The 27,370-nt window shown below is 40.3% G+C and overlaps 1 protein-coding gene across 1 annotated transcript; it reads right to left on the bottom strand.

Annotated features, from left to right (window-relative positions):
• On the bottom strand, window positions 1–24,535 carry LOC142160347 (pulmonary surfactant-associated protein A-like). The gene is made up of 5 exons (XM_075215266.1): window positions 24,480–24,535; window positions 3,165–3,345; window positions 2,839–2,958; window positions 2,574–2,651; window positions 1–377 (listed from the first exon to the last, which is right to left on the bottom strand). Exons 1-5 carry the CDS (start codon window positions 24,531–24,533, stop codon window positions 1–3), a joined length of 810 nt encoding a protein of 269 aa, XP_075071367.1. The 5' UTR covers window positions 24,534–24,535.
• Between the last annotated feature and the right edge of the window lie 2,835 nt (window positions 24,536–27,370).

The following is a 27,370-nucleotide window of genomic DNA, read 5'->3' as shown; positions in this document are numbered from 1 at the left end:
TTAAAACTCACAAATAGTGAGTCGATTTTGGTTACAAGCTTTGTCATTCCATGTTCCATCAGTGTACATTTCAACACAATTTTCTTTCCCTTTACCACTAGGTTGATTTTTATACCAATGGGTGTAGTTTACTTGTTGCCCATCCAAGTAATAGAAATCTCCAGCTGTTGGCCCCTCAGTGATTCCTAAGTATGCATATTTGTTCCACTCCTTTACTATTTGTAATATGGCACTGTTTTCCACTTCATCCTTGGGGGTAGCAATGCGTCCACCAACAGATTTACAGATGGTGATGGAATTTTTAAAATCTACTTCTTTTCCATTTGTTGCCAGTATTTTCTTTTCTGCTTGTTTAATTTTTCCTTCCAAGAGGAGAGCTAAAACAAAAAAAACGTAATTTGTAATTCAGTAAATAGGTATCTAATTTTATTTGTAAAATACTGTATATTAGTAGTGTATGTTGTTAATATAATAACAGTTTGTTTCCTCAATTAGCATTATACTCTGCCTTATATTTAAGTAAAGCATACATTGAATGGGACAGATATTTGCTATTTTACAGTCCACCAGTTTTAAAATCTTTAGCTGCCTTAAACAAGCCATGACAATTCCCTTCAGTTTGCGTGGTTAGCCACTCAGATTTGTTAAGTACAATTGTACTGTGCACAAAACATGATCTTACATGCTACTACATAGTTTTACAGTATTATGTCAAACATATTTTATGTTTAGGTTTTTTTTTTCAAACTTTGAAACTACTTAAAATGAAAGCTGCAACAATAATGTATAGTTTATTTGGTTTCGGAGTTGAAGCTCTTGGATTTAGAATGAAAAAGGAAAATGGATTCTCTTTCTGGGTGTGGCATCTGAGGAGTACTTAGTGGTGCTGACTGAATGAGGTATTTAAAAAAATGGGATCTTAGAAGATTTAGGGCTAGATTTACTAAGCTGTGGGTTTGAAAAAGTGGGGATGTTGCCTATAGCAACCAATCAGATTCTAGCTGTCATTTTGTAGAAAGTACTAAATAAATGAAAGCTAGAATCTGATTTATTGCTATAGGCAACATCCCCACTTTTTCAAACCTGCAGCTTAGTAAATATACCCCTTGGTCTCTGTTGCAAGTATTCAAATGATGTGAAGTGCCTGAGGAGGGTAATATTATTTAAAAACCTATCGAAGTAAAGAATCTGTGGGGCGAGGACCAGCGAGAAATCAGATTGTTCCACAGTGGAATGAGAGGTAACGGTAGTGGTGCTTTGGCATCATGTCTGTTACATTGCCCCAATTATAAATCAGGATCTTCAGAAGTTTAATTATAGAAGAACACTGAACCTCAATTAGATCTTAGCGTCATAAATATATATGCAATAATTACTTTCACAGAACTTGAGACAGTTGACATTGTATTTACGTTTTAGTTTAGTTGTTCTTAAATCTAGAGACTACAATAACAGTGGTGACTTGCTGTGTCTTACAGGATATCACTTATGTGTGTCTAGGATCTTCTCAGTAGTAAAATGCTGTCCAAAAGAAAAAAAAACCTGCAATCCCACCAGTGACCACTGATGCAAAAGTGTTGTTTAAACCATAAACAGTCTTCAAGCTACATTCTACAATAAATACTCTGTTATGACAAGATTGAAATATAATATACTGATGTCTAGCAAATTATGCAATATCAGACTTGTAATGTGACTTTTTGCAAAAAGGTTAGAGTACTACACATGCATATTCTGTGTTTTCCTTTATGAATTTTACCATTCAGTTACACCTAATGCATTTGGAGCCCCTGTAAAGCCAGGTACACACTATAGAAAATTACTTCTGATGCAATTTCTGTAACAATTTTGAACAGACTGAAAGTCCCGATGGGCATGCAGATTTATGTGTACATACCTACACGAATTACTGACAGATCTGAGCTCTGCACTTCTCATAACTATATGCTGAAAAGACTTTGTACACTCTAAAGATACCTGTCTACACTGCAGCTCGTGAGTGCATACACAGTTCCACATTTGCCTGACATAGATCCATTGTTAATTGCGATGTTAGGAAGTTTCTAAAACCAAATCAACAGATGTGATGTGCTTTGGTAGGATAAAACATGATCGTGGGAGTGTACACACTAATGTAATATCTGACCAAATGGTAGTTTATTGAGTGATCTGCACGATAATTGCATGAGTGTGTAGCCATCTTAAGAGACTAGCTTAGGCAGATATGTCCTCTTTCTTGATCTTCAGAAATTGTATTAAGGGTTTTTCAATTGTTTGTTAATAAAAGAAAATGATGTGCCTGATTTAGAACTAAACAAAAAATTACGACTTTTGTGTACATGCAAAAATGTGTTCACACTTAAGATATACCCAACTTTAAATCTATTGTATAGGTACATCTGGCACAAAAAATAGACCATTATCAACATTAACTCAGAACTTGCATCAGACCTTTTATGACAGATTTTATGCAAGTCATATTTTTTCATGACGCAATTGTCCAACTCCAAATCAGAGCCTATAAATTCAAGTGTGAACTTTGAGGAATAAATTGCTTTTCATATTGTACTTACCCCCTTCCAGTGCACTGATTTGCTTTCTTATATTTTCTAATTGAAGCTGTAGATCATGATCCAATGATGCAGGTGTACCTTTCAATAAGAATAATGTTAACATGTCTCACTGTGCTAACTCAACATGAATTCACTCTAATGAATTGCCTACATCCCAAATCCTGCTCCCTGTGACAGATGACTCAAATTAATCATTGCTATGTGAACTGCTAAGGTAATTATGAAAAGAAAACAATACAACACATCTGTGTATGTATTTATTCACCTGGGTGTCCAATGTCTCCTTTCTCTCCCTTTATCCCTTGTACACCTGGTGGTCCTATTGGCCCAGGAAGTCCATCTCTTCCTGTTGGTCCTTGAAAACCTGAAGGTGGACCCATTGCTCCTGCAATGGAAACATGAAAACGTATGAAAATACTCAAACACTTCAGCTTTCCCTATTAAATCAATTTCTACAAGTATAAGCGTTGTGTCTGGATAGAGTTGTAATAGTATTTAATAATAAAAGGATCTAGCATGTTATCAGTAAGAACTAGTGAAATTAGTCACAAATAGCAGGACTGTGATTAAAAAAATAACAGTCACTCTTACCAGGTAAACCAGTGTCTCCTTTCATGCCATCTCTGCCATCTCTTCCTGGAGGACCATTCAGACCTGGGGTGCCTGGAATTCCAGGAGCTCCTGCACACTTCTCAGCAGGTTCCGCATGACATGTCACTAGAACAACTGCTATGAATAGCCAGATAGGCTGCTGGAGGTACATCATCCTTGCCTTTATGTAATGCAAATGTAATTTTATCTGAATGAAAGGTCAATCTCAATAAATTTCACAAAGGGGAAATAGTAATAATGAGTTTAAATAGATATATTTTTAACATATTTATGGCGTCAGGCTTAAACATTCTATTTTTCAACATTTCAGATTCTTACAATTTATGCACCCTATGAATCAGTCTCCTAATAAAAATAACTATCTTTATTGAATTGCAATTTTCTTCTGATAACCTTCTTCAATTAATTTTAAAAGATAAATAATGTTATTTTTATCAATATAGTCAATACAGTATAATCTATGTATTTCATAATAACTAGCAAGGTTCTATAGCGCTTTTGAAATATAAGATATAAGAGAATAAAATCAACTAATTACCTTGGTACAATGAGTGAAGAATGAGCAGTAAGATTGTCAGCTTTATATAGTGCATAAAGACCCCATCATAAACTAGTGGACATTTTTTTACACCTTTATCAGTCATTTTCTGGTTACACCCTGCTTTAAGTGTCTTGTGAAATATGAAATTTCATTGCATAGATTTGCGTAAAAAGTGGCAATCGATTGGAGTGGTATTTGGCTGCATTACAATTATTCAAATAATCACAACAATGTTTGAAAAAGGGAATGAGCAAAGCAATCAAATTACAAAAATGCTTTTTTATTCAATTGTTCCATGTGTAGTAAATGCTAATAATTTTTATAATACATATATTATTAGGAACTATAGTATTATCTGGAAAGCATAAGGCTTCAGAGATAAGAATTGCTTCCTGTAATTTAAATATATTAAATTATAGTTTACAATTACTCCTGGAATTCCCCTGACATTTTCTTGGTCAAATAATTCAGTGTTGTCATTGATTACAATGTAAAATAAAACTCAAACTAATTCTGAAACATTGTGAAATATGTTGCCGCTATGTAAATAAAGGCTACTGTTATTAATAACATATTCTGCACAAAATGTCAATTGAAATAAACATTATCTAGATGGTAGTATAAAAATGGCTATTATACATTTACAATTGCAATATTACAATACACAACACACTCTAACAATGCCTAAACAAGGTGGGCATGAGTCATTAAGGCACGTATTTGGCATTTTTGAGCATATGGTGCGCAAAATTAGTCTGCGCATGCCCACAACTAATTCATACACCAGAAAGCTCATCCCTGTCCGCTTCATCTTCGTATGCAAAGGACACTTACTACAGCCTAAGATTATTTGGAGGAAATGGGTCTGGGAAGGGGCATTTGCCTGTAGCTAATTTACAGTAAGGGCGTGCCAAGCTCAAGCACACACAGCCATGTCCGAATCAAGCCCTGGACGTCTCAAAGTTGTTTGCTTTTCTGCCGTATCCATTGCACCAGCTATAGGGCTAATCTAAGTCCTGAGTCCTAGTTATGTCAGTATTATATGCATGCTATAACATGTGTTTGCAATCAGGAGCAGCTGTTATGTACAGTAGACCTTATGGACAGCCTAATAAATGTTTTTCCAAAGAGAGAAAATAATAATATTTTTTTTAAAATTTCCATGTACCTACCAACTATATTATTGACAGATAACATTAAATGCTTAATTATTTTTTTTCTATTTGATCTTTTGAGATTTTATATTCCACATAGGTATTGTATGTATCCTGCAGTGTCTGGTCTAGTAGAGCAGAGTAAACCTAAACCCGTAGTCATCTATATTTAGATCTGTTCCTTGTTGACTTTAGGAGTATACAGAGTTGATTTACATGCAATATAAAACAAATGCACAGTATACGTTCCTTAATGCAGCCCCCCTTCACTGAACCGACCTCCCCCACTCCATCCGTCTCTCTCCCAATCTAAGCTCCTTCAAACGGGCACTCAAAACCCACCTGTTCCTTAAAGCCTACCAATCTTCCACCTAACCCGTCCTACCTGCCCCTCTTCTCTCCCTTACACGTCAACTGGCTCCCTTTGTGCTTGAGTTTTGTTCACCCTCCCTTAGAATGTAAGCTCATTTGAGCAGGGCCCTCTTCCCTCCTGTCTCCATACCTGTTCTTCTGCTCCATCTGTACTGCATCAGCCTGCCTGGAGCCTCTGAAGTTTGGTATTTATTGTTTACTGTTCAGTTATGTCTCACCCTGTATAGTCTACTGTTTGTACTGTGTACGGCGCTGCGGAACTCTTGTGGCGCCTAACAAATAAAGGATAATAATAATAATAATAATAATAATAATAATAATAATAATAATGATTCAGTGTTTGAAAAATGTTCTTTTATTTTCTCTCTTTTTTTTCAGAAACTGCATGTTTTTTCTAGGCCTTAGTGTAGTTCACATGTTGTGTTCTAAAAAATAAACCACAACATGACCATATTTGTAAATGTAAATGAAAATGGAGATCTGATCAATAGAACTTTGTATTAGTTTACAAGTGCTGTACACCTATAGTAAAACAAACATTAACTTCAATCTTACAGCTTTCGATTTAACATTAAACTCTACTTGCTGTTCTAACGAAATCTCTCTCATGGTCTACTTTATGGTAGAGATGAGCATTTCAGGTTCGTGGAAATTTGACAGATCCGAAATTTGGGATTCCGAGTGAAACTGAGTCATGACTTGGTTTAATGCACCAATTTTGAATGTCAAAACAAGGCAAAATGTCATTTCCAGGAAAGTGTGTAGGCTGTTAGCTGCAGGGCTCTGCTTTGAAAATAGCATTCAGGGTAAACGAGGGACAGAGAAAGTAATAGAATAGTTGTGATTATTGCAAAGAAGTTCTGTGGAGATCAGTCAGATAGAATAGTTTTCTAATCAACTGTTTTTTTGCTTTGTTTTTAATAATTTTTATTGAGAGATTTTGTAGCAAGTAAATAGAGGATAGGTAAGGGGGATAAAAAAAAAGGAAGAAGGAAGAAGGGGGAGGGTAAGCAATTTGTTTATAGGACATTCTTACTAGAAGAGCATAGACTGTGGTACAGGAGACAGTTCTGATCATCTTAACATTTACTATACCATAATATAAACAATCAAGAGTGTGTTGGGGAGGTAGAGAAGGGGTGGGATAGGGTGGGATTTGATGGTCTGCATGGGGGTAGTCAAGGGAGTGTTAGTAGGGGGACATGGGGGAGGAATAACGGATTATGTAGTATACGTGTGTGTAGTTGAGGATAGACACAAAGTTATGGAGCTGGGAGGGGGTGCTCCTCCCAATGAGAGGTCAAGGCTGCCCAAATATTGGTGAATTGAAGAGGACGGTCGTGAATTATACTGGTTATGTGTTCAAACTTGTACATCTGCCAGATCTTGTGTGTAAAAGCTTGGATGGAGGGGGAATCTATTTTTTCCAGCTTATGGCAATGAGGGTTTGGGCTGGCAATAGGATATGACCATTCAGCTTTTGTGTATGTTTCAGGATGCCAGAAGATGAGCGAGGGAGGAGGTGATATGAGATTTTCTGTGGGAGGTGTACCTGTGTGATGCTAAAGAGCAGATGGCAGACCTGTTTTCAGTAACCCTCAGTCTTGTGACCATCCAATCAGATATAGGACAGAGTGCCCTCAGTGCCGCAGCCACACCAGCAGACAGTGTAAGTATTGGGGTAGATAGCTCTGAGCCTAGATAGCACTAGGTACCAACAAAAATAGAGCTTGTATGCCTTCTCCTTCGGTTGAATGCAAATGGAATGTTTGGCAATTTCTTCGCATATGTGGGACCAGTCTTCAGGGTCAAGGACCTCACTATTTGCCCTCCCACCTGAGTTCATGGCGCTCTTTGGGAAACTGGCAGTGCTTTAAGAGAAGGGAATAGATGGTTCAGAAGTTTCTGATGAATGTGATTATTTGTCCACAAAAAGGAAAACCGTAAACTCGCAGTGGCAAGACAAGGCTCAGACTATGCCCAGTTTATGCTAGTAGTAGTCCTGCTACTGCTGGCATTGGTATACATACTAGAATGTCCTTTTGAAAATAGAGTGCCCAACACAGTTTTGCATCTTCCTTAACTTCACATACACCACCTTGTCATTCAAAGTGTAGATTTGTCACTGTCACCTCCAAAACAGCCAAATCAGTGCTTGAAAAAAACACTGAGGCTGAAGAACAACTTGGACAGTCACAGATTCCTGGGGAGAGTCTAGGAAGGGTATCCGTGAATGCTATATGTTAGTCTGAGGTTTCAGATTCCAAAACTGTCATTATAGAGCAGCCCCCTTCGAAAAGATAAAAAAAATAGTAGTATTAATATTGATGATAATGATGATGATTTACACCTTGTCGGGGTACCGAGGCTTGGTGCCCCTACTATCAATCTCTGATAACCTGATTTCCTATGTGGTATTTTGCCGTCGACAGCAAAGTGGAGAAATGAAACACAAACGAGGTGTTGCAGTTTCAAATTCAGCTCTGAGGGTCCATGCAAGCTGATCCTTTATTATACATAGTGACCAGCATTAACTGCTTAACGACAAGGACATATAAGGAAATCTCTTTAGCTCAGCAAATATACATATAAGCCCACATCCTCTGTTCAGCATTACATGCTTTTCCTGCCAGCTGCTTCCTTCAGTCTGGCATCTTGCTGCTGTCTGTTTCATAGGAAGCATCTGTTTTTTTTCTTCAAAGCGTAGCTCTGTATAGTTTTTTTTAAGGCATTTACCATATATTTGTACATCTTAATAACTATCAATTATTTTATACTCTCACAACCTAGAAAGGCTACTTTGGAAGCTGCAAATATGCAAGAGGATGAGGGGGATAATTGAGTTTATGAAAATGAATGTGTTCTACATGGACGAGATAGGAAGGAGGAAGATGATTATGTTGAACTAAGACAGCCACCAGTGTTACTACCAGCTCATAGATAAAAAGAAAGTGGGTTGCTCTCATAAAATGTATTATTTTCTGCAGCACCTCATAAATATTATGCAATTGGGGAAAATAAGACAGTGCCCCTCATTTTCCCTATTATCACTAGCTCATGCCCATGATAAGCACATTAGCATGCCAGGGAATAAGACGGAAAAAAAAGGACCTCTTCTGTTTGGAAATATATTTATTTATTTTTATCAATAAAGTTTATTGAAAAATTTTGAAAACTTTTGCATAGATATGGTTTACAAAACATAAATAGGGAGTTAGACAATACAGAGAAAAAGAGGGATAGGAAGAGGAAGGACCCAAAGAGGCCCTCCATCATAAGGAAAGGGAAAGTTTCTCAAAGAGTATTGCAACATAACATAACATACTGATGATAATAAACAATCGTATAGAAAATATATTGTTCGACCTGCATATCAAGATTAGGCATAACATAACCAAATAAAGAAGTATAGACCTTCCGAGGAGAGGAAATGGAACCATTAACCTACTAATCGACCTATAGGGATTCAAATGGGGTTTGTGAGGAATAGGTAGGAGAGGGGTTGGGGGGTCTACTGGGCGCTCCAGCTCCTTCTGTAACATATATATGCCACTTTAGCAATGTCATGATACGGACTGAAGCGGAGGTATAGTAAGCTGTATTGATCGTCTCCATGCTGAATTTTAGAGATGATTTTAGGTAGCGTAGGGGGAGAAGCAACCTTACAATTTTGGGCTATCGCTGCTCTGGTTGCTGTCAAAATATAACCCAGAAGATATGTCATGTTTAGGGATGGAGGTGGGATAAAGATGAAGTAGTGTCAGGACCGCATCCATGTCAATAGGGCCACCCATAACGGAAGAGCAGAAATCAAAGACCTCTCTACAGAGAGGGCGTATGATAGGGAAAGACCAAAAGACATGGAATATATCAGCTGTTTGATCGCATTTACGCCAGTATAATTTTGTCTGGGAGGGACAATTTAACATGGAGCCTGGCCGGGGTGAGATATAATCTATTAAGCAATTTAACGTGCATCTCTGTGTGGTTGATGCACTTAGAAATGTGGTGTTAGGTAGAGTAAATGATTACCCACTGATGAGGGGAAAGATTAAGATGAAGGTCTAATTCCCATTCGATTTGGGATGGAGACTTTATGGGGGCTGTAAGAGACTGAAGGTATTGATACCAAAAGGTTATAACTCCTCTACTAGGGCTTTTCATCAGTCTGTCCACCATTGTGGAGGGAGGTAGGGCTAGGGAATGAGGTGTCTTGGAGTCCGAGCTTATCCAGTGACGAACTTGAGCATATTTTAAAAAAATTCTCTGGTAGGGATATTATAGCGCTCCTGGATAAGAGAGAAGGGGAGAAAAAGGTCCTGGGCATAGAGAGCTTTAAGACAAGTCACACCCCTAGAGAGCCAGGTAGTGAGGTTGATATCTGGGATTAGTTTAGAGAGGGCCTGAAGGGAAATATTACAGGTTGGTAATGAAAATTCAGGATAGCGGTTCATTAATCTGTTCCAAATCAGCATCGCATCCGAGATGGAGAGGAGGCAACAGAGGGAAGGGACGAGCATTTTTAGGGGTCCACAACAGGTCTATTAAGGGAAAGGTCAAATAGGAGACCCATTCTAGATCTACCCACGGCTTTGCATTACAAGGTAGAGACCGATCTCTGAGGTAAGTTACAATGCAGGCCTCTTGGTATAAGACTAGATTGGGAAGAGCCAATCCTCTCTATTGCTTAGGGAGAGTCATTTGTTGGTATGCCAGGAGGGGGTGTTTTTGTTTCCATATATATGATAACATCAGTTTATAGAGAAGATCCATGTATCATTTGGGTACAACATAAGGGATAGCATGAAAGATATACAATAATTTCGGAAGCAACATCATTTAAAGGAGGCAATTCGGCCCAGCCAGGAGACCTTGTAGATGTTGAAGTAATGGGGCATAAATGGCTTAAAAAATATCAACCATCTTAGGAGTTATCTGAATACCCAGATATGGCAAGGCTTTATGAACTCACAAAAAGGGAACATCTGCTGCAGAGATGTAAGGGAGGGGGGATATTAACTGGCAACAATGCTTCTGATTTAGTAACGTTAAATTTATAAAAAAGAAGCAGCTCTATATTGATCTAAAATGAGTTGCAGTGCCACCAACGAGGACTCTGGGCTAGAAACAAATAGAAATACATTGTCTGCAAACAAGCATAATTTATGGGAAGTGGAGAAGAGAGTGATCCCAGGGAGCTCAGGGGTAGAACGTATTGTTTGGGCCAGGGGTTTAATGGCAAGGACAAACATAAGGGTGGACAGGGGGCATCCCTGTCTAGTTCCATTAGAGATGGAAAAGGGGGGAGACAAGAAACCATTACTAAAAATCCTAGCTGTTGGATTCTGATATATTGCAAATATTGAGTAGAGAATATTGCCTTGTAAACCAAATTTGACTAAGACCTCCCGCAAATAAAGCCAGTGGAGCCTGTCAAATTCAAATTCTTTCTGTAGGGATTTAGAGGGGTGTGACTGGTTTTAAACCTCTAGGGTAGCTAATTGGGACTCAAGGGTTTTTTGATGGTTAAGATATTGTTTTTTCATATGGGCACCTATTTGTATAGCCTTACCCCTGAGAACTGCTTTTAAGGCACACCAATGTGTAGCCAAGAGAATATCTTTTGGACTATTAGTTTGGCTATAGAGCAATAGAGCCTTCGAAAGATCGGTTCTTAGTTCAAGGGAGGAGAGGAGATATGAAGGCATTCTCCAAGGCCTAGGGGGAATTCTAGTTTGGTGGAGGTCCCAGGACCATTCAACAGGGGCGTGGTAAGACCATGTAATTGGTAAAATTTTTATAGAACTGTTATGTTGTAAAGTCCACTTATCAGTCAGAATCATATCAATCCTGGAATAAGAATTATGAACTGCTGAGTGGTAAGTGTATTGTCTGTCCCCTGGTGAACAAACCCGCCATATGTCATAAAGGTCATATTCCGACAGTAATTTGTGTAACGCTAATGAGGGTCCCTAGTTGGTACGTGTATTACTTAAGGTCAAGGTTTGCAATTTATCCAGTTTAGGGTCGTTAAATAAAAATCTCCAATTATGATCACATGGCCCTGTTGGACTCTGGACACCTCTTCGCATAGTAATTTTATGAAGGGGATCTGGCGGGAGTTAGGAGCATATAGTGAGACAACAGTTACTTTTTTCTCGTCCAGTAGCCCTACAAGAATCAGATAATGGGTGAATTTATCTTCTATCTTCATCAGCAGAGAGAAACTGACGCGTGTACTAAATATAATAGAGACCCCATTTCTCTTGAAAGGGCCACTGGCAGAGTAATATGTAGGGAACCTGGAGTCACAAATCTTGGCGGTGAATGGGAGGAAAATTGAGTTTTCTGTAGAGCTACTACGTCTGCTCTGCATTTATAGAAAGTTGTAAGTGCTATCCTACGTTCAGAGAGAAGAATTTAACCATTGATTCAGTGTACTATGTAGATGGGTATGAAAGTATTCGGTCAATAAGGTGGTTCTCGCTAGCAACCATTGGAGGAGGGCAGGGATGGGAGGGAGTTTTGGTCCCCACCCATATGACAGGTTAACATTAAACATATGTAAGTAAAACTGTCAAGGTATAAAAGCAGTACTTAACCTAAAAGTGTACAGACAAACCCATTTCACCAGCCAAAAATGTAACGATCCAAGGCAGGACCATGGATAGTCCCAGAGTGAAGCATAATAATGACTAGTCTCTTGAAACTTGAGTCCAATCTGAAAAAAGAGGTAAGTTCCATGGCTCAGGGCCCGCAAGAGGGGACATCCTCCATTCAGCCAGGAGTTTCAGACCAGCTTCAATTGAGGACATGACGTAGGTAGTACCTTCTCAGTGAACCAAGAGCTTGACTGGAAACCCCCATCGATAAGAAACATTGTGAGCTCGCAGTCTGTTGATGGTTGTCAGGGAAAGATCCTGGAACAACTGAAGGTCGCCTAGATGAACAGAATTGTCAGGGTTCCAGGACAGCCCGAAGGATAGCTTCCTTGATGGGAAAGAAATGAACTCGTAGAATCATCATCATCATCATTTATTTATATAGCACCAACATATTCCATAGAGCTTTACAATTGGGGACAAACATAGTAAACTAATAAACAAACTGTGTAAAACAGACAAAGAGGTGAGAAGGCCCTGCTCGTAAGCTTACAATCTATGGACAATGGGAGTTTGACACATTAGGCTAAGGCTAAGTCTACATTTTGCATTTCGGCCCAGCCAGGCTGTAAAGGTAAAAGTGACTCATAAGCTAAATGATCCTGTCAAACAACAATGTTGGTCAAGGGGTAGATGTCTTGTGTGAAATTGTGTAATGGGTGGTAATAGGGTAATGTAGTGAGTTTAAGAGGGTGCTTGAGGAATATTATAAGCTTGTCTGAAGAGGTGGGGTTTCAGAGAATGCTTGAAAGTTTGTAGACCAGAGGAGAGTCTTATTGTGAGAGGGAGAGAATTCCATAGAGTGGGTGCAGCCCGAAAAAAGTCCTGTAACCGAGAATGGGAGGATGTAATGAGGGTGGATGAGAGACGCATATCTTGTGCAGAACGGAGTTGCCGAGTTGGGAGATATTTTGATGCAAGAGAGGAGATGTATGTTGGTGCAGCTTTGCTGATGGCCTTGTAGGTTAGTAAAAGTATTTTTATATTGGATTCGGTAGAAAACAGGCAGCCAGTGTAGAGACATACAGAGTGATTCAACAGAGGAATAACGATTTTCAAGGAAAATAAATCTTGCAGCAGCATGCAAAATAGAATGTAGGGGTTTGAGTCTGTTTTGGGGAAGACCAGTAAGGAGGGAATTGCAATAGTCAATGCGGGAGATGATAAGCGCATGAATTAAGGTTTTAGCAGTGTCTTGCGTGAGATATGTCTCTGGGCTGATTGCCTGAAGCTGATCGTGGAAGAGGTTGCCTATGGATGCGATCAATTAGAAGATCTTTGTCATCAGCTGAAGGTAGTAGCTTTCTAAATAGTGATGTGGCAAAGCCCTCCAATTCTGTTTCTGGGATGTCCCTTATCTTGACATTGTTCCTACGGGAGCAGTCCTCTAGATCTGCCACTTTATCTTTGAAAAAAGATACCTCACTTCGTAGATGATCACGGGAGGTAAGTAGGTCTTTGTGAGAAGCAATCACTTCCCCCATCTTAGATTCAAGGTAATCTGCATGGGCACCCAACTCCGTAACCTCTGTTTTCAAGCTGCCAATTGAGGCCTGAAGGTCATTACTGACATCTGTTCTGAGGGCAGTTAGTAACTGGTGTAGAGTACTGACTGTGAGTGGGGCATCCAACTCTGGGTGAGAAGAGGAGAAGATATCGGAAGAGTAACCACCTCAGAGGCTATTGTGAGTTGAGAACGATCCTTGCCAGAAGGAGAGGCATCCTGTTTAGAGGAAGCTTTAGGTAGGAAGCGAATCTGAGGAGTAGGAGAGTTAATTTTGTTCTTATTAGGTGGCATAATGGGCTACCGAAACCCATTAGAAGTCAAAGTAGGTAGGCGATCAGGAGCTATGACTGTAGAAGCGGAAGCGGTCACGTGTTTGGAAGGTCAGCATTGGGTATTAAGCAACTTGCATCTTGCTGTAGAAGCTCCCTTCCAAGTGGCCAACTGGATTCACCAAGAGTAGAGACAAATAGGTATTCAACCAGTTATGATTGGTTGTTGCAGGTAAATTGTTGTTCAGGTTGAAAATGGATGACTAGCTGCTTGCTAGAAGGAAATTTCAACTTCTTGACATTAAATGCTGGTTGTGAATCTGTAATATTGTAATACGACCACCAGGTGGCGACAGATACTCAACTATAGGAAATATATAGGTTTCAGACCGATGTATGTAAAATGGAGATTGAATCAGGCCACAGAGCTTAGAGCCTGAAGTCTCAGGTACAGAGCACTGGAAGTTTGTTTGCACAGATCCAGATTGCTCGAGGTACAAGGAGAACGGTGATTGAACTACAGAATTTGTTCTGTGGAGTCTGGATGAAAGGATGAAAGTAAGGGTAGATATAACAATTATTGGGTAACCTGTAGATGTCTCCAAGGTCAGATTTTCTTGGGATAATATTGGTGAGGCTGGAAGGTTTGCTGGTACAGCGCTAATAGGCCACACCCCCCACCGGAAGTGTCTCGCCGGAGGTACCACAGATACCAGACCCCAAGGTCTATGATCGGAAGTAGGCCTCTTATCCCTCAAACACCGCTGGAGCAGCCAGGTCCGAGAATGCAGCTACAGAGGAGGAGACACTTCAGGTCCGCCGACCCAACCTCAAGGTATGTCTCGGGAGCTGGGACCAGGGTAGGCAACTGCTGGTTCAGGGGGGAGCTGGGCTGCGTGGTTGTCGGGTTCAGCTGGACCAATCCGTGGCAGCCAAGTGTACTTAAGCTGCCCACCCTCCAGTGTGTACTTGGAAAGAGTGTTTAGCGCAGACGGGGACATTGTGAGTGATTTGTCGAAGTCAGCAAATTGGATAAAGTCATTCTAATTAATATCGAGCAAACTTGATTGTCTTTGTCTGAAATTATGCGTAGAGCACGCTACGGCGTGGAAGGTTGTATCCAGCTGCAACACGTGGCAATAACAGTTTTTACACTTTTGTATACATTCACACAAACACACACATTTGTAAATTGCACACATTAATCGTAGTTGCAACACATAGTTAATTTATGTCAAAATATAGTAGTGTTTATGTGTAATATCATAAGTTATATGCATATTAGTGATACATATGGTTCAGGTTAAAGGAAATGCATCATGTCTGATATCATATTAATCCCCTTTACATCAGCAGCTGTCCGGTGCATTTAGCGAAGAGATTGCACATTGCATACTCTAGTTATTGATGTTAGGGAATAAACCTTTAATATGATGCGGTAAGATCGGAGCACATCCCCTGGAGAGATGACCCCACCTTTGGATTCTTTAGTTTGAACTAGCTTATGATCTGCAACCTCTTGAACCTTCCTGATACCTGTACCAATAGAAGCAAGCCACACCATCTGCATTGTTTTACTGTATTTCTGTCTGCATTAGAGATGGGCAGGCTCGGTTCCCCGAGAACCGAACCCACCCGAACTTTGGGTATCCGAGTACCCACCCGTTCGGAATCCAAATCGAGGCCGAACGTCATCGTGACGTTGTTGGATCTCGGGGCTCGTTCTCGCGATATTTGAAGATTATAAATACACGCCTCCACAGCAATCCATCGCCATTTGACAGAGGGAGAGAGCAGGGTGTAGTCACAGGCTAATTAGAGCAGGAACAGAGAATACAATATTCTGAATCCAATTGTGCTAACAAAAATCGCTAGAGAAGAGAGGAGGATAGAGGAGTTTTTTGTTTTTTTTCAATATTTGGCACTCAAAATGCATTTTTGGGTGTCCCCCATTGCCTAAATATTTCTGGCTGTCAAAATTACTATCTGTCAGCAGTATCTACCAAATAATTTTTAGCACTCCCCAGTGCTTTTGGGGTGTCCCCCATAATTGTGCATATATTTTTCTGGCTGTCAAAATTACTATCTGTCAGCAGTATCTTACCAAATAATTTTTAGCACTCCACGGTGCTTTTGGGGTGTCCCCCATAATTGTGCATAAATATTTCTGGCTGTCAAAATTACTATCTGTCAGCAGTATCTACCAAATAATTTTTAGCACTCCCCAGTGCTTTTGGGGTGTCCCCAATAATTGTGCATAAATATTTCTGTCTGTCAAAATTACTATCTGTCAGAAGTATCTTACCAAATAACTTTTAGCACTCCCCAGTGCTTTTGGGGTGTCCCCCATAATAGTGCAAAAATATTTCTGGCTGTCAAAAGTCATATTTGTCAGCAGTATCTACCAAATAATTTTTAGCACTCCCAAGTGCTTTTGGGGTGTCCCCCATTCTTTTGCATTAATATTTCTGGCTGTCAAAAGTCATATTTGTCAGCAGTATCTAAAACAATTTGTAGCACTACAAGTGCTTTGGGCTCAGAATCGATTCAAAGCAGTCCACATATGAGCAGAATGAGCAACCAGGTTCTGTCACCAGTCCTGATGGTAGTGTTCCCAGTATGTCATCTGGCCAAGGCGATGTCAAACTACACAGAGTTTTGAAATCAGTCAAAAAAACACACCCCAAAAAAAAATTAACTGTGTTTAAGCGAAAAAGAAGTGTGACTGAGGAAATGTTAAGTGCCGATAAAAAAAAAATTGCCAACATGCCATTCTACACACACAGTGGCAAAGAGAGAATGAGGCCTTCGCCTTTCTCTATTAGTGGCAGATCCAAAAATGTTACCGAGCCTACAAGTGGTGCACAACTACTGTTACGCGTCAAAGCCGAGCTGCAAGATAACAGTAAGGCATTAGAGGATAATGTTTGCTCTGAATCAGAAATGACACCAATCCCTGTGGAGATTCCATCCAACAGTGGGATGTCTAATCGTGAACATTCTGTTAGTGTACCCATAAAGAGGGGCCCTTTCAGCAGTTCTGCTGATGTGTACCTGAACAGCCCGAGTGTAGCCGGTGATACACCAAGTGATGATGACACTTTGTCTTTAGAAGAGGATGTGGGGTATCCGACGAGGGCACTGATGATGATGCGGTTGATTGTGTAAGTGCTGCACCAGAGGCAGCAGTGTGGCACCAGTGGCAGCAGTTCTGGCACATGAGGTTCTGGCACCAATTTGCACTTTCCAAACACAAGCAGGGATGACGCAGGTGGCAGACCACAACAGTTTGACATCTGGGCTGGTTTGAAGGATTTGTCAAAAAAATGTGTGACCTTGACCATAACTCCAATCCTAATCTTAAAATGCAAAGGATGGTGGAGGGCCTATCAGGGATTAAACTGTATTTTTCCTAATTTTCACTAATAATGTTTGGGTGTAATATACACCCAAAGACGAGTGCTCAATTACTAAGAGTCATTGATGAAGAGGAAGACAAGCAGGCTTGTCTGTAGAATTTGCAGGCAAATTGTGCTGCATTATATAGGTAACACCCAAAGAGAAGACCTCCATTGCTCCATTGCTAATTGTAATTGCTGAAATAGAAATAATAGGGCTGACAGTCTTGGTCTAAATCTGGAGTTATATTTTATTGTACCATAGCTCAGTGCGAAACAGGAGAGGTGGCAGGGTTTAGTCATAATCTTCCTCAAACAATACTAATTCATCCCACCATCATAGAAGTCTGTGTAGTGTGATGTCATTGCCGATAATGGCCTTCCAAAGGGAATGACTAGTTGATTTTAGGGCAGAGCTGTCATGATTTTTGGGCAATTCTTTTACAGCAGAGCAAATATCAAAATGTTGTGCGGACTCATGTGCATCACCACTGGGTGTCTTGGAAAAGCATTTTTTTTACAACAAGCAGTTGCCAGAGAAACTGAAGGAGAAGACGTCCAAACAAGATGTTGATAAGTCTGGGATGCTTGCAAAGAAAATTAAGTATTTAATCTACAATTAAAGTATAGTTAGCACATTTACTTTGTTTTATTTCACACTATAATTTTCTGTACCACCTTTTTAAAATGTATTATTAAGGCAATCACTTCACTCAAGCTAACCGTGTCTGCACTTTCTTCACAGGTAAATACTTCGCTGGACTAAAGTATATTCCCCTCAAATGCTAGTCTTCTTGCAGCTGCTGCATTCTCCTACATGCTGTTGCAGAAACCAGATATTGACCCTAAATGTTTCTGGACACAAACAGCATCTCCTGCATGTCATTTTTAAAAAGTTCTGTAACACCTAGTTGATAGTGTGTGCAAAACAGGAAATGTGATGGAATTCAACCCCGCTGTAATGCTTGACCAATATTGGGGTTGTAATCAGAAATTACATATCCTCAGAAGAGTCCAAGCAGGATTTGCCATCTTTCAATGACATCCCTTAGTTTTTTAAACAGTTTGTCAGCTGTATGCCTCTTACTGAAGCCGCTGATACACAGAGTAGCCTACTTCTGAAAAATGTGACGTACCTAGGCACATGCTGCTGCTGTCCATGCTGGGGAAGGCGAATGACCAACCCAGTGGCCTTTCACAGTCATAAAATCTTTAGTTTGCCCAGTTCCGTTTTTACACATATCTGTGGTTAAGTGTACAGTGGGTAGAATGCCATTTTGTCGCCCAATAATTAAATTTTATTGAACTTTCCGGTACAGGACATAATTAGCTTTTCTAGTAAAATGGTATAGTGATGACATTTGCTAACAGGGACAGAACACCTCAATAAAATGTCTTAAACCAACTGTATTAATAGTGGACATTGGACGCAGATCTAATACTCGCATAGTACCCAGTGCGTCTGTGATCCGCTTTGCGACTGGGTGACAGGTTTCATTCTTGCTTCCTCTTGCAAAGGATTGTTTAACTGCCAATTGTTGGTTCAAGGGATATAGATTATGAAGGTGTTGGGGGAGGAGATTGCAGGTGCTGGGATATAGATGAGAGAAGGGGGGTAGATTATACTGCACTGCTTGTTGTTATTTTTTTTAACCTAAGTTTCTGATTTTCCCAACAGTTTTCCAAGAACTCGCTAAAAAATTATGAAACATGGATGAGGATCCCAGATGGTTAAGGTCCCCACCTCTACTGAGTGTGGCTTTAAAAACGCTACAAATGGATAGACAACTCTTGCCAGGATTTGTGTAAAAATAATTCCACACTTAAGAGGTGGATTTTTGCTCTTATGCCCAGGCATGACAATGGCCTTTTTTTTTATCACTTGCAACAACTGCAGCAATTTTTCTTTTCATGTGTATGAAAATCATATTGTGACATAGGAGGTGGTCACAATTGAATATAAAATTACTGGAAATTAGTGTTACTGAGGTTAATAATAATGTAGCTACAAAATAATACCTAAATTATGTTATTTTAGCACCAATAAATGTAATTGTTTTAACAAATTGTAAAACAAAACCAAATAAAACCAAAACCAAAACACTCAAGGGCGGTTTTGCAAAACCAAAATGTGACGTTAATCCAGATACAAAACCGAATACAAAACCAAAACAAGGGGGTCAGTGACCATCTCTGGTCTGCATATAAGCAGGAGCTTTTCATCTAGTGTTCAGTCATCTTGATCACAGACTTCAGACCTGAATGACTGTTCACTAGATCCAGAGCGCCTGCGATAAGTAACGGCTGTACTTATTATTATTTCGCTTGAATTATTCTGCTACTTTTTGAGAATAAATATTTGTGCGTTGGAAACACAAATGGAGATTCGACAATCGTTATTGGATAGCGACAAAACGTGCATAACACTCCCAACCAGAGCTGGATTAAGGCTTCGGGGGGCCCAAGTCACTTAAGACAGGGGGCCCCTAAGATCTAAAATTAAGGGCATAGTGACACATCCTGCATTACATCACCTACAGCCCACGGTATGACACTTACAGCTCTCCCAGAGGGCTCGCTTAGGTTGTCTGCAAAAGAAAAATTGTTGCTTCCACAAACTAAAATACTGTACATTAAAACAATCATCAAACCACCACATTAAAATGGGTATTGACACCACACATGAAAACTAGCAATGATATCGCACATTAAAATACCATTGATAACGTACACTAAAACTAGCACTGATACCGTGTGCTAAAACTAGCAATGATACCGCACTTTAAAAATAAAATTTATAATGCACATCAAAACTAGCAATGATACCGCAAATTAAAAATACCATTGATAATGCATCATTGGGCGTGGCCAGGCCACCCTCCTACAGAAAAAAAACCCTGCATTATTGTGTACACCATTGAACGGTCACCAAAAATTGGGATTGTCCCACTAGAATGACAACATTTCACAGACTTTTCGGCTCTCTCCTACCTGTTCTTCTCACTTTCACCACCTGTGCTGCAGGTTTCTTTAGTTGCGGCTTGTCTGGATCCTGGAATGTTAGGGGCCCTATTTGGAAATAAAATGGGTACATTTAGAAAATTATGGCCACCCTCGGCGTTAAATCAGTACCACCCATGATTAATAATTAGGCCTTCCTCCAGCCCTAAAATTAAAATAATAGTATTCACATTTAATAAATAAACCTATTTCCCAAACTACAAACAGCCCCAGCAATAAATTAATAGTATTTACATTTCAGAAATATACCTACTTCCCGCTACCATCACTGCCATTAAATAATTCATAGGCACATTTAATACAGGGACGTCGTTCTCCCCCACATTCAGTAGCTCCTAAACCACCCCATCTTAAATTAATTAATTGTCCCCACTATTGTGCCTCTCTCCCTCCTTTTTCCTCATGCTGTGTCACTCACCTTTTTTCCTTACTGTGCCTCTCTTCCCCCCCTTTTCTCTTACTGTGCCTCTCTTTTCCCCCTTTTTTCTTACTTTGCTTCTTTCCCCCCCTTTTTTCCTACTGTGTCTCTCTTCTCCCCTTTTATCTTACTGTGCCTCTCTTCTCCCCTTTTATCTTACTGTGCCTCTCTTCTCCCCCTTTTTTCTTACTGTGCCTCTCTTCTTCCCATTTTATCTTACTGTGCCTCTCTTCTCCCCCTTTTATCTTACTGTGCCTCTCTTCTTCCCCTTTTATCCCACTGTGCCTCTCTTCTCCCCATTTTATCTTACTGTGCCTCTCTTCTTTCTTTCCTTTTTCCTCATAGTGTGCCTTTCTGCGTTAATCCCTTTTTTTTTACTTACCTTTCTATTAGCTTTTTCTTTCTTCTCTTCTCTTCTCTTCTCTTCTCTTCTCTTCTCTATTCCTCTCTTCTGTCTTCTTGTTTCTTTCTTGGTCCTCTCTGCGCTGCTCCTCACTGAATGACAGGCGTGACTTGTTGATGTCATGCCTGTCATTCAGTGTTAACAGTGCAGAGAGGAAGGAGGAGGGACGCCAGCGCCGCGATCAGGTGAGTAGTATCCCTTAATCCAGCTATGCTCCCAACCCGTCTGCGCTACTGTGGGTGCTAGCAGCGGCAATGCAGTCCCCCCATCCTACCTATTCTGCTGACTTCTCAGTGCCGCCAGGTGCTGGAGCATGGACGCAACTCTGGATGCCATGGCCACGTGCAATGGGTGACAGGTACAGCCATTGCGAGGCGTACATGTATGTGCGCTCCGGAGCCAGCACCAGCATGGCCCAGTTTTGGTGTGCGCACCACCTTTTCCAGCTGGCACCAAATGGGAGGAAGGGGACCTTTTCTCCTCCACGGCAGTAGTACAGACCCGGGAACTAAGCAGGGGCACCTCTGAGCCACCAATGTCTATTTTAGCCCCAGCCCTGTCAGGGATAAGAGGTCAGGCCAGGGTGCAGAGCACAATGTCATATAACCCCCATGGTGGGGATCATATCTACTACCCGCCACCCCACCACACGTTCTCACAGTGGTATAGCGAGTGAGAATGGGGGGAGTCCCCCAAACCCCTCCATGCCCATTCCTTAGAAGACTGCACTTGAGACAACCAATTTGGGCAGCCCCCCTTCCACAAACGTACAAGGCCATTGGATGCCACAGGCACTATCTGGTGAGGCCCCAGGCATATGCACAACTTGCTTGTGGATATTTCTTGCCCCCCTCTTTTTTCTCTCAGGATGTCATGGTTTTTCCCCTAAGCTAGGTTTCCCCCTGCCACTCATGGGTGTTAATGTCTGGACCCCCCACCAACAATCCCCCTCCCACCTGCCCAATTATCTGGAGTTCCTACATTTGTTCACAGGAAAAATAATTCATGCCCCCATACCACCTTTCACGGGTTCCAGGCACCTGAGTATTCCCAGCAGGTACTCCATTTCCTCCCTCCCCTCCACCCAGATGGTCTAATTAGCTCCCTTATCCCCTCTGGTTATCTAATTCCCCCAAGCCCTCACGCAGATAGTAACACAGAAACATAGTTGATGAGGGTGAAAAAAGACATCAGTCCATCAAGTCCAATCTCTTTTGGATCTCTTGCAATCCCGATCTTATATTTGATCCAGATGAATCAACCGCCAATATGTTTCAATACCCTTTTTCACTAAAAAAATGTTTAACCCTTTCTTGAACATGTCAATTGAATCTGAAATCACAACCTTCCCTGATAGTGAATTACATATCTTGCCCTTACTGTAAAGAACACCTTGCTTCTGCTGTGAAACTTCCTCTCCTTTAATTTTAGGGGATGACCGTGTGTCCTGTGCACAGTCTTTGTGGTAAAAAGTTACCATGAAAGTTCTCTGTATTGACCCTTATGTAGTTGCTCATAGTAATCATATCCCCTCCTAGACGCCTCTTCTCTAAATTAAACATGCCTAAACTAACTAACCTTATCTCATAACTTAGTGACTAAAAACTCTTTAGCAATTTTGTAGCCCTTCTCTGAACCCTTTCTAGTTCCATAACGTCTTGTGGACAGAACTGTACTTCATATTCAAGATGAGGTCTTACCAACGATTTATCTAGTGGCAAAATTACACCTACTTCTCTTGCATCTATGCAGGGCTGGATTAACCATGGGGCTAACTGGGCTACAGTCCAGGGGCCTATGGCATCCAGGGGGCCCTTGAAGTGCTCAGCAGCAGTATTGATCAGTTGGGGGCGGGGGCGCCCCCAGCCCGATCAGTGCTGCTGAGCACTTTCGCTGCAGTACTTCCCCGGCGCGCTGTATTCTCCTTACTGAGGAGATCTCGTGAGTCTCACTCTCACGAGATCTCCTCAGTAAAGAGTGTACAGCGCGCCGGGGAAGGAGGTGAAGGAGGTAAGTGCCGGGGGGGAGGGGGCGGCTCGGATCACGGGGGGGGGGCCCTCACGTAGGAATGGAGGCCCCCTTAGCCTAGGGGCCTCCATTCCCTTAATCCGGCCCTGCATCTATGTCCCTTTTTATGCATGCCAATACTTTATTGGCTGCTGCTTGACATTAAGTACTATTGCTAAGTCTACTGTCTACGAGCACCCAAATCCTTTTCCATTATAGAGTACCCTAAATTTATCCCATTTAATTTATAGATTGCATGCTTGTTTTTGATTCCTAAATGCATGACCTTACATTTATCTATGTTAAACTTCATCTTCCAATTAGCTACGTATTAGTCAAGTTTACTCAAGTCCCTCTGTAGAGTATCTTCTCATAACAATAAAGGAGGAATGATAGGCTGCTTGAGCTCTCAATCAAATGAGAGCTTGATGATTGGTTGTTTGGATTAAAAAAACATCATGCTACTTGTAAATTCCCATGATTAAGCCTCTCATTCAGGGAAGCGTACTTCAGGTTGGGTGTCATTAATTATGCCACAGTCTTGGAAATAGGATCTGGCTGAGGCGCAGTTCCACGTAATTCCCAATACTTAAAACACTAAAATGTGAGTAAATACCATTGCAAAATATCATAAATACATTTAGGGGAAACTTTATGAATACTAGGGGAAGGAGTAATAAGTGTACTATAATAATAAAAGAGAATACAGTATACAGATGATGCTCATAATAGACTGTCTACTGTAGCTGATATGTGTATGAGTTAGAACTTGTCAGTACACTCTGCTCGATATATAATTCATCAATAGGGAATTGAGGTCTGGTTTAGTAAGTGTCCAGTGTAATTATCATAATTCACATATTTGTGAACCTTTTGAAAGAATATATCCCAAACATTATTAGAAGGAAGATGCAGTAACAATTTGAGGACTGAGAGTCCCTTGTCAAAAATTCTTGACCAGGGAATAGTACCACTGGCTTCTGATTCTGAATAAAATTACAATAATTAGAGACAGAGCGATGAGCAACATGCAATAAAGAGACAGATGAATGAGGAATGATGATAAACATTTAATACAATGTCCACTTTTCAGTACGTGTGGATTTTTGGATAATAGTGGACATATAACATCTTTTCATCCCGTGTAATCATCATCATCATCATCAACATTTATTTATATAGCACCAGCAAATTCTGTAGCGCTTTACAATTGGGAACAAACATTAATAAAATAATACTGGGTACTACATACAGACAGAGGTAAGAGAACCCTGCTTGCAAGCTTACAATCTATGTGTAATTGGTATGGATATCAGAATGTAAAAAATATTCCCATAAAGAGGGAGATATTTAATAGTATTTAAAAGTTATTGATGTTTTATTCACTCATAATTATTCTACTAATTTATATACATATTTTGTGAGGATGTTGGAGAATCTATAATGGAACAAGGTATCTTGAAAACATTATGATTGATACAACTGCTGTATGGGTCATGGGAGAAAAACAAGTACCTAAAAAATATAGCAATGGAAAAATACCTTGTCCTCCGTGTATTGCGTGAAGAAATACTGCATACTCCATACTCCAGACATCACTGGCTCCACTTAAAGGTCTGATAAAATATTTTTTTATTAGCACATACTTTCTGTCTTTATCACTTCTTTACTACTTTTAAATAAATATTTCACCTTACTGTGACCTGGTTAAGGAAGTATGTGTAAATATAAGAAAGAAAAAATTATTTTTAAGCAAACAATAAAAGTATTTTTTAATTGTTTAGTGTACTGGAGTGCCTTCTCCTTCAACTCTGGTCTTGATGTTAACTTGCATTTAGTAAGTTGGAAGGGCACCCCCTCATGAGAATCAAATAAATATTATTATATCAAATGTTTACAAATTGTTATAGATATTAGATGAGGTGTGTCCTAACCTGGACTAAAATCTTTTTTCTCTTTGTTTGTGACTCAATCATTTAAATCCTTGAAGATTACACTTAAGTGCAGTGCCCCACATATATCCGTTTAATATTCCCTTAATTTTTCTCACATAGCAAAAAAATAGTTATATACGCCATAGCACAATCAGGAAAATATTTAAAATAATATTTAAAAAACTACATTTTCAACTCAGTTGCCAGCTAGCAAAAATACTTGAAGTTAAAAAATAATTAAAGTAGACTTCATAGTTGCATAAACTGCCAAGTACATATAAGTCACTAACCGTTTACATGATGTCTCTGGTATGTTGCTCTTAACTCTAAACAATGAGAGCAAAAATAAAAAGACAAGATCAGAGGGTAAGGCTGGGAAGAAGGGAGAGGCACAGGGCATAAAAAAAAGAGAGACTAGTCATAATGGAGAGCAGTTAGGGAGTGAGAGAGGGGGTCACCAGGGATGAAGTTAGGGGTACATAGGGAGTGTAGACATACCTAGGAAATGGATAAAGGGTAGGAGAAGGAACACATGGAGGGCATAAGGAAGAAATGAGAAGATACAGGAGGCACTAGAAAGATGTAGGAACACAGGAAAGATGAGGAAAACACAGGAGACATGGCAGAGATGTGCAGGGACAAAGGGTGGAAAGACTTACATCATTTAATATATGTTTTATTATTATTATCCTTTATTTGTTAGGTGCCACAAGAGTTCCGCAGCGCCGTACAATGCACAGACAATAAACAGTACAGGGTAAAACATTACTGAGCAGTAAACAAAAATACCAACAGTTCAGAAGCTCCAAGCAGGCTAATGCAGAAAAAACGGAGCAGAAGAGTAGGTAAGGACACAGGAGGGAAGAGGGCCCTGCTCAAATGAGCTTACATCCTAAGGGAGGGTGAACAAAACTCAGGTACAAAAGGGGCCAGTTGATGTAAAGGAGAGAAGAGGGGACAGGAGGAGGGAGGGGAGAGCGGGTTAGGTGGAAGGATTGTAGGCTTTGAGGAACAGGTGGGTTTTTAGTGCCCGTTTGAAGGAGCTTAGAGTGGGAGAGAGATGGATGGAGCGAGGAAGGTCATTCCAGTGAAGGGAGGCTGCCCGGGAGAAGTCTTGGATTCTGAAGTTTTATATTATTCTTTATAGTTTTAAAAAGCATTTAAAATTATTTAAAAAATACATAAAGCTTCTGAGGTCCTGGGCGGCCCATGGGCCTTTTTATTCACATTTTCATACCAGCACTTATAAATTCATACTTTGCTCCCATTACTAATGTCAGGCACCATCTCCACACTGACACTTGGTGCAGTAGACAGACGCCTGCACCTTCTCGGCAGCCGCGTCCTGTTGCCTAGCAGCGGGACGCTATCTCCGCTTATCTGTCAGTAGTCAGCATGTCTGACCGCCAAAATCTCCCTAACCCAGTCAGGATGCACCTTATGTTATACAAAGTTCCCTCTGACACATGTCTAGTGCCAGAGTATTGGTTCACTCCTGCTCCAGCACTTCCTGAACTTCTGATCCAGTGTTCTTTGGTTCTGACTACGCTTCCTGTTACTATTCTCCTGTGTTTCATTTTGGTACCTTGCTGCCCAGCTGGTTTGACTGTTTGGCTTGATCTGACTTCTCTCTGTCTCCTCCCTGTGTACTGCACTGCTCGGTTGGCTCTGACCTGGATTGCCTGACTACGCCTGTCTACTACTGTCGCTACACCGGCAACCTGCGTACCCTCTTCAGCTACACCCAAACTCCCTTGCGGTGATCCCAGGTGAATACTGGGGGTATGTTAGACTCTGCGCCTCCCTGTTCAGTTGCGCCAATACCCGTTAGCCGCCATCTCTGCAATTCCATGACAACTAATAAGTGCAAGAGATAATTAGAATTAACCTATACACCTTAGTTATCTATAACTAACATATTTCAAAATAAACTTAGAGAATAATATTTTCATTCATTTAATACCTATTATATTGAAAACAACATTGACAACCCTTATGACATAATGGCATCAATACAATTATTTGGGTACTATTAAAGACCTTCATTTACTAAATCTGCAAGACACACTCAAACCTAAAATGTGAGCCCAACACACAAGTGTGAGGTTGGTGACCAAAACTATCTCGCCTCAAATTCATAAGGCTATGGATACGTTTCTAGAGAGAATTTAATAAAATAACATTGGCATAAGAGAGTAAACTGTCCCTAAACTTCACTCATATATATGATTAAGGGTTCATGCCGCAGTAAGCTAATTTGCAATGCTTACAGCGCCCCCACGCCTTTAATGCAAGGCTAAAGGTAAAACTAAACTGTTCTTAATTTAAAATCTGGCTTCACTTTCACCCTCCCACCAATTCGTTCACGTGTTTTCGAAACTTATCTCCACTTGACTTTTTAAATGAGTCACAGCAATCTTTATCACTGTATCATCATTTAAATCAGAACTTTATAGGGGAACAGAATCATAAAAGTGGTACTGGGGAAGAATGTTGCAT

Source organism: Mixophyes fleayi, chromosome 6, assembly GCF_038048845.1.
Source record: "Mixophyes fleayi isolate aMixFle1 chromosome 6, aMixFle1.hap1, whole genome shotgun sequence".
Taxonomy (NCBI): domain Eukaryota; kingdom Metazoa; phylum Chordata; class Amphibia; order Anura; family Limnodynastidae; genus Mixophyes; species Mixophyes fleayi.
This window is presented reverse-complemented; position numbering and strand designations above follow the sequence as displayed.

Bases quoted from the DNA above. Each gene is read 5' to 3' on its own strand.
- LOC142160347 (XM_075215266.1), bottom strand. From the start codon at position 24,533: ATGTCTGGAGTATGGAGTATGCAGTATTTCTTCACGCAATACACGGAG. The intron at 3,346-24,479 runs GTATTTTTCCAT...CATTACATAAAG, and splicing joins CGCAATACACGGAGGACAAG to GCAAGGATGATGTACCTCCA. The intron at 378-2,573 runs GTAAGTACAATA...TTTTTGTTTTAG, and splicing joins AATCAGTGCACTGGAAGGGG to CTCTCCTCTTGGAAGGAAAA.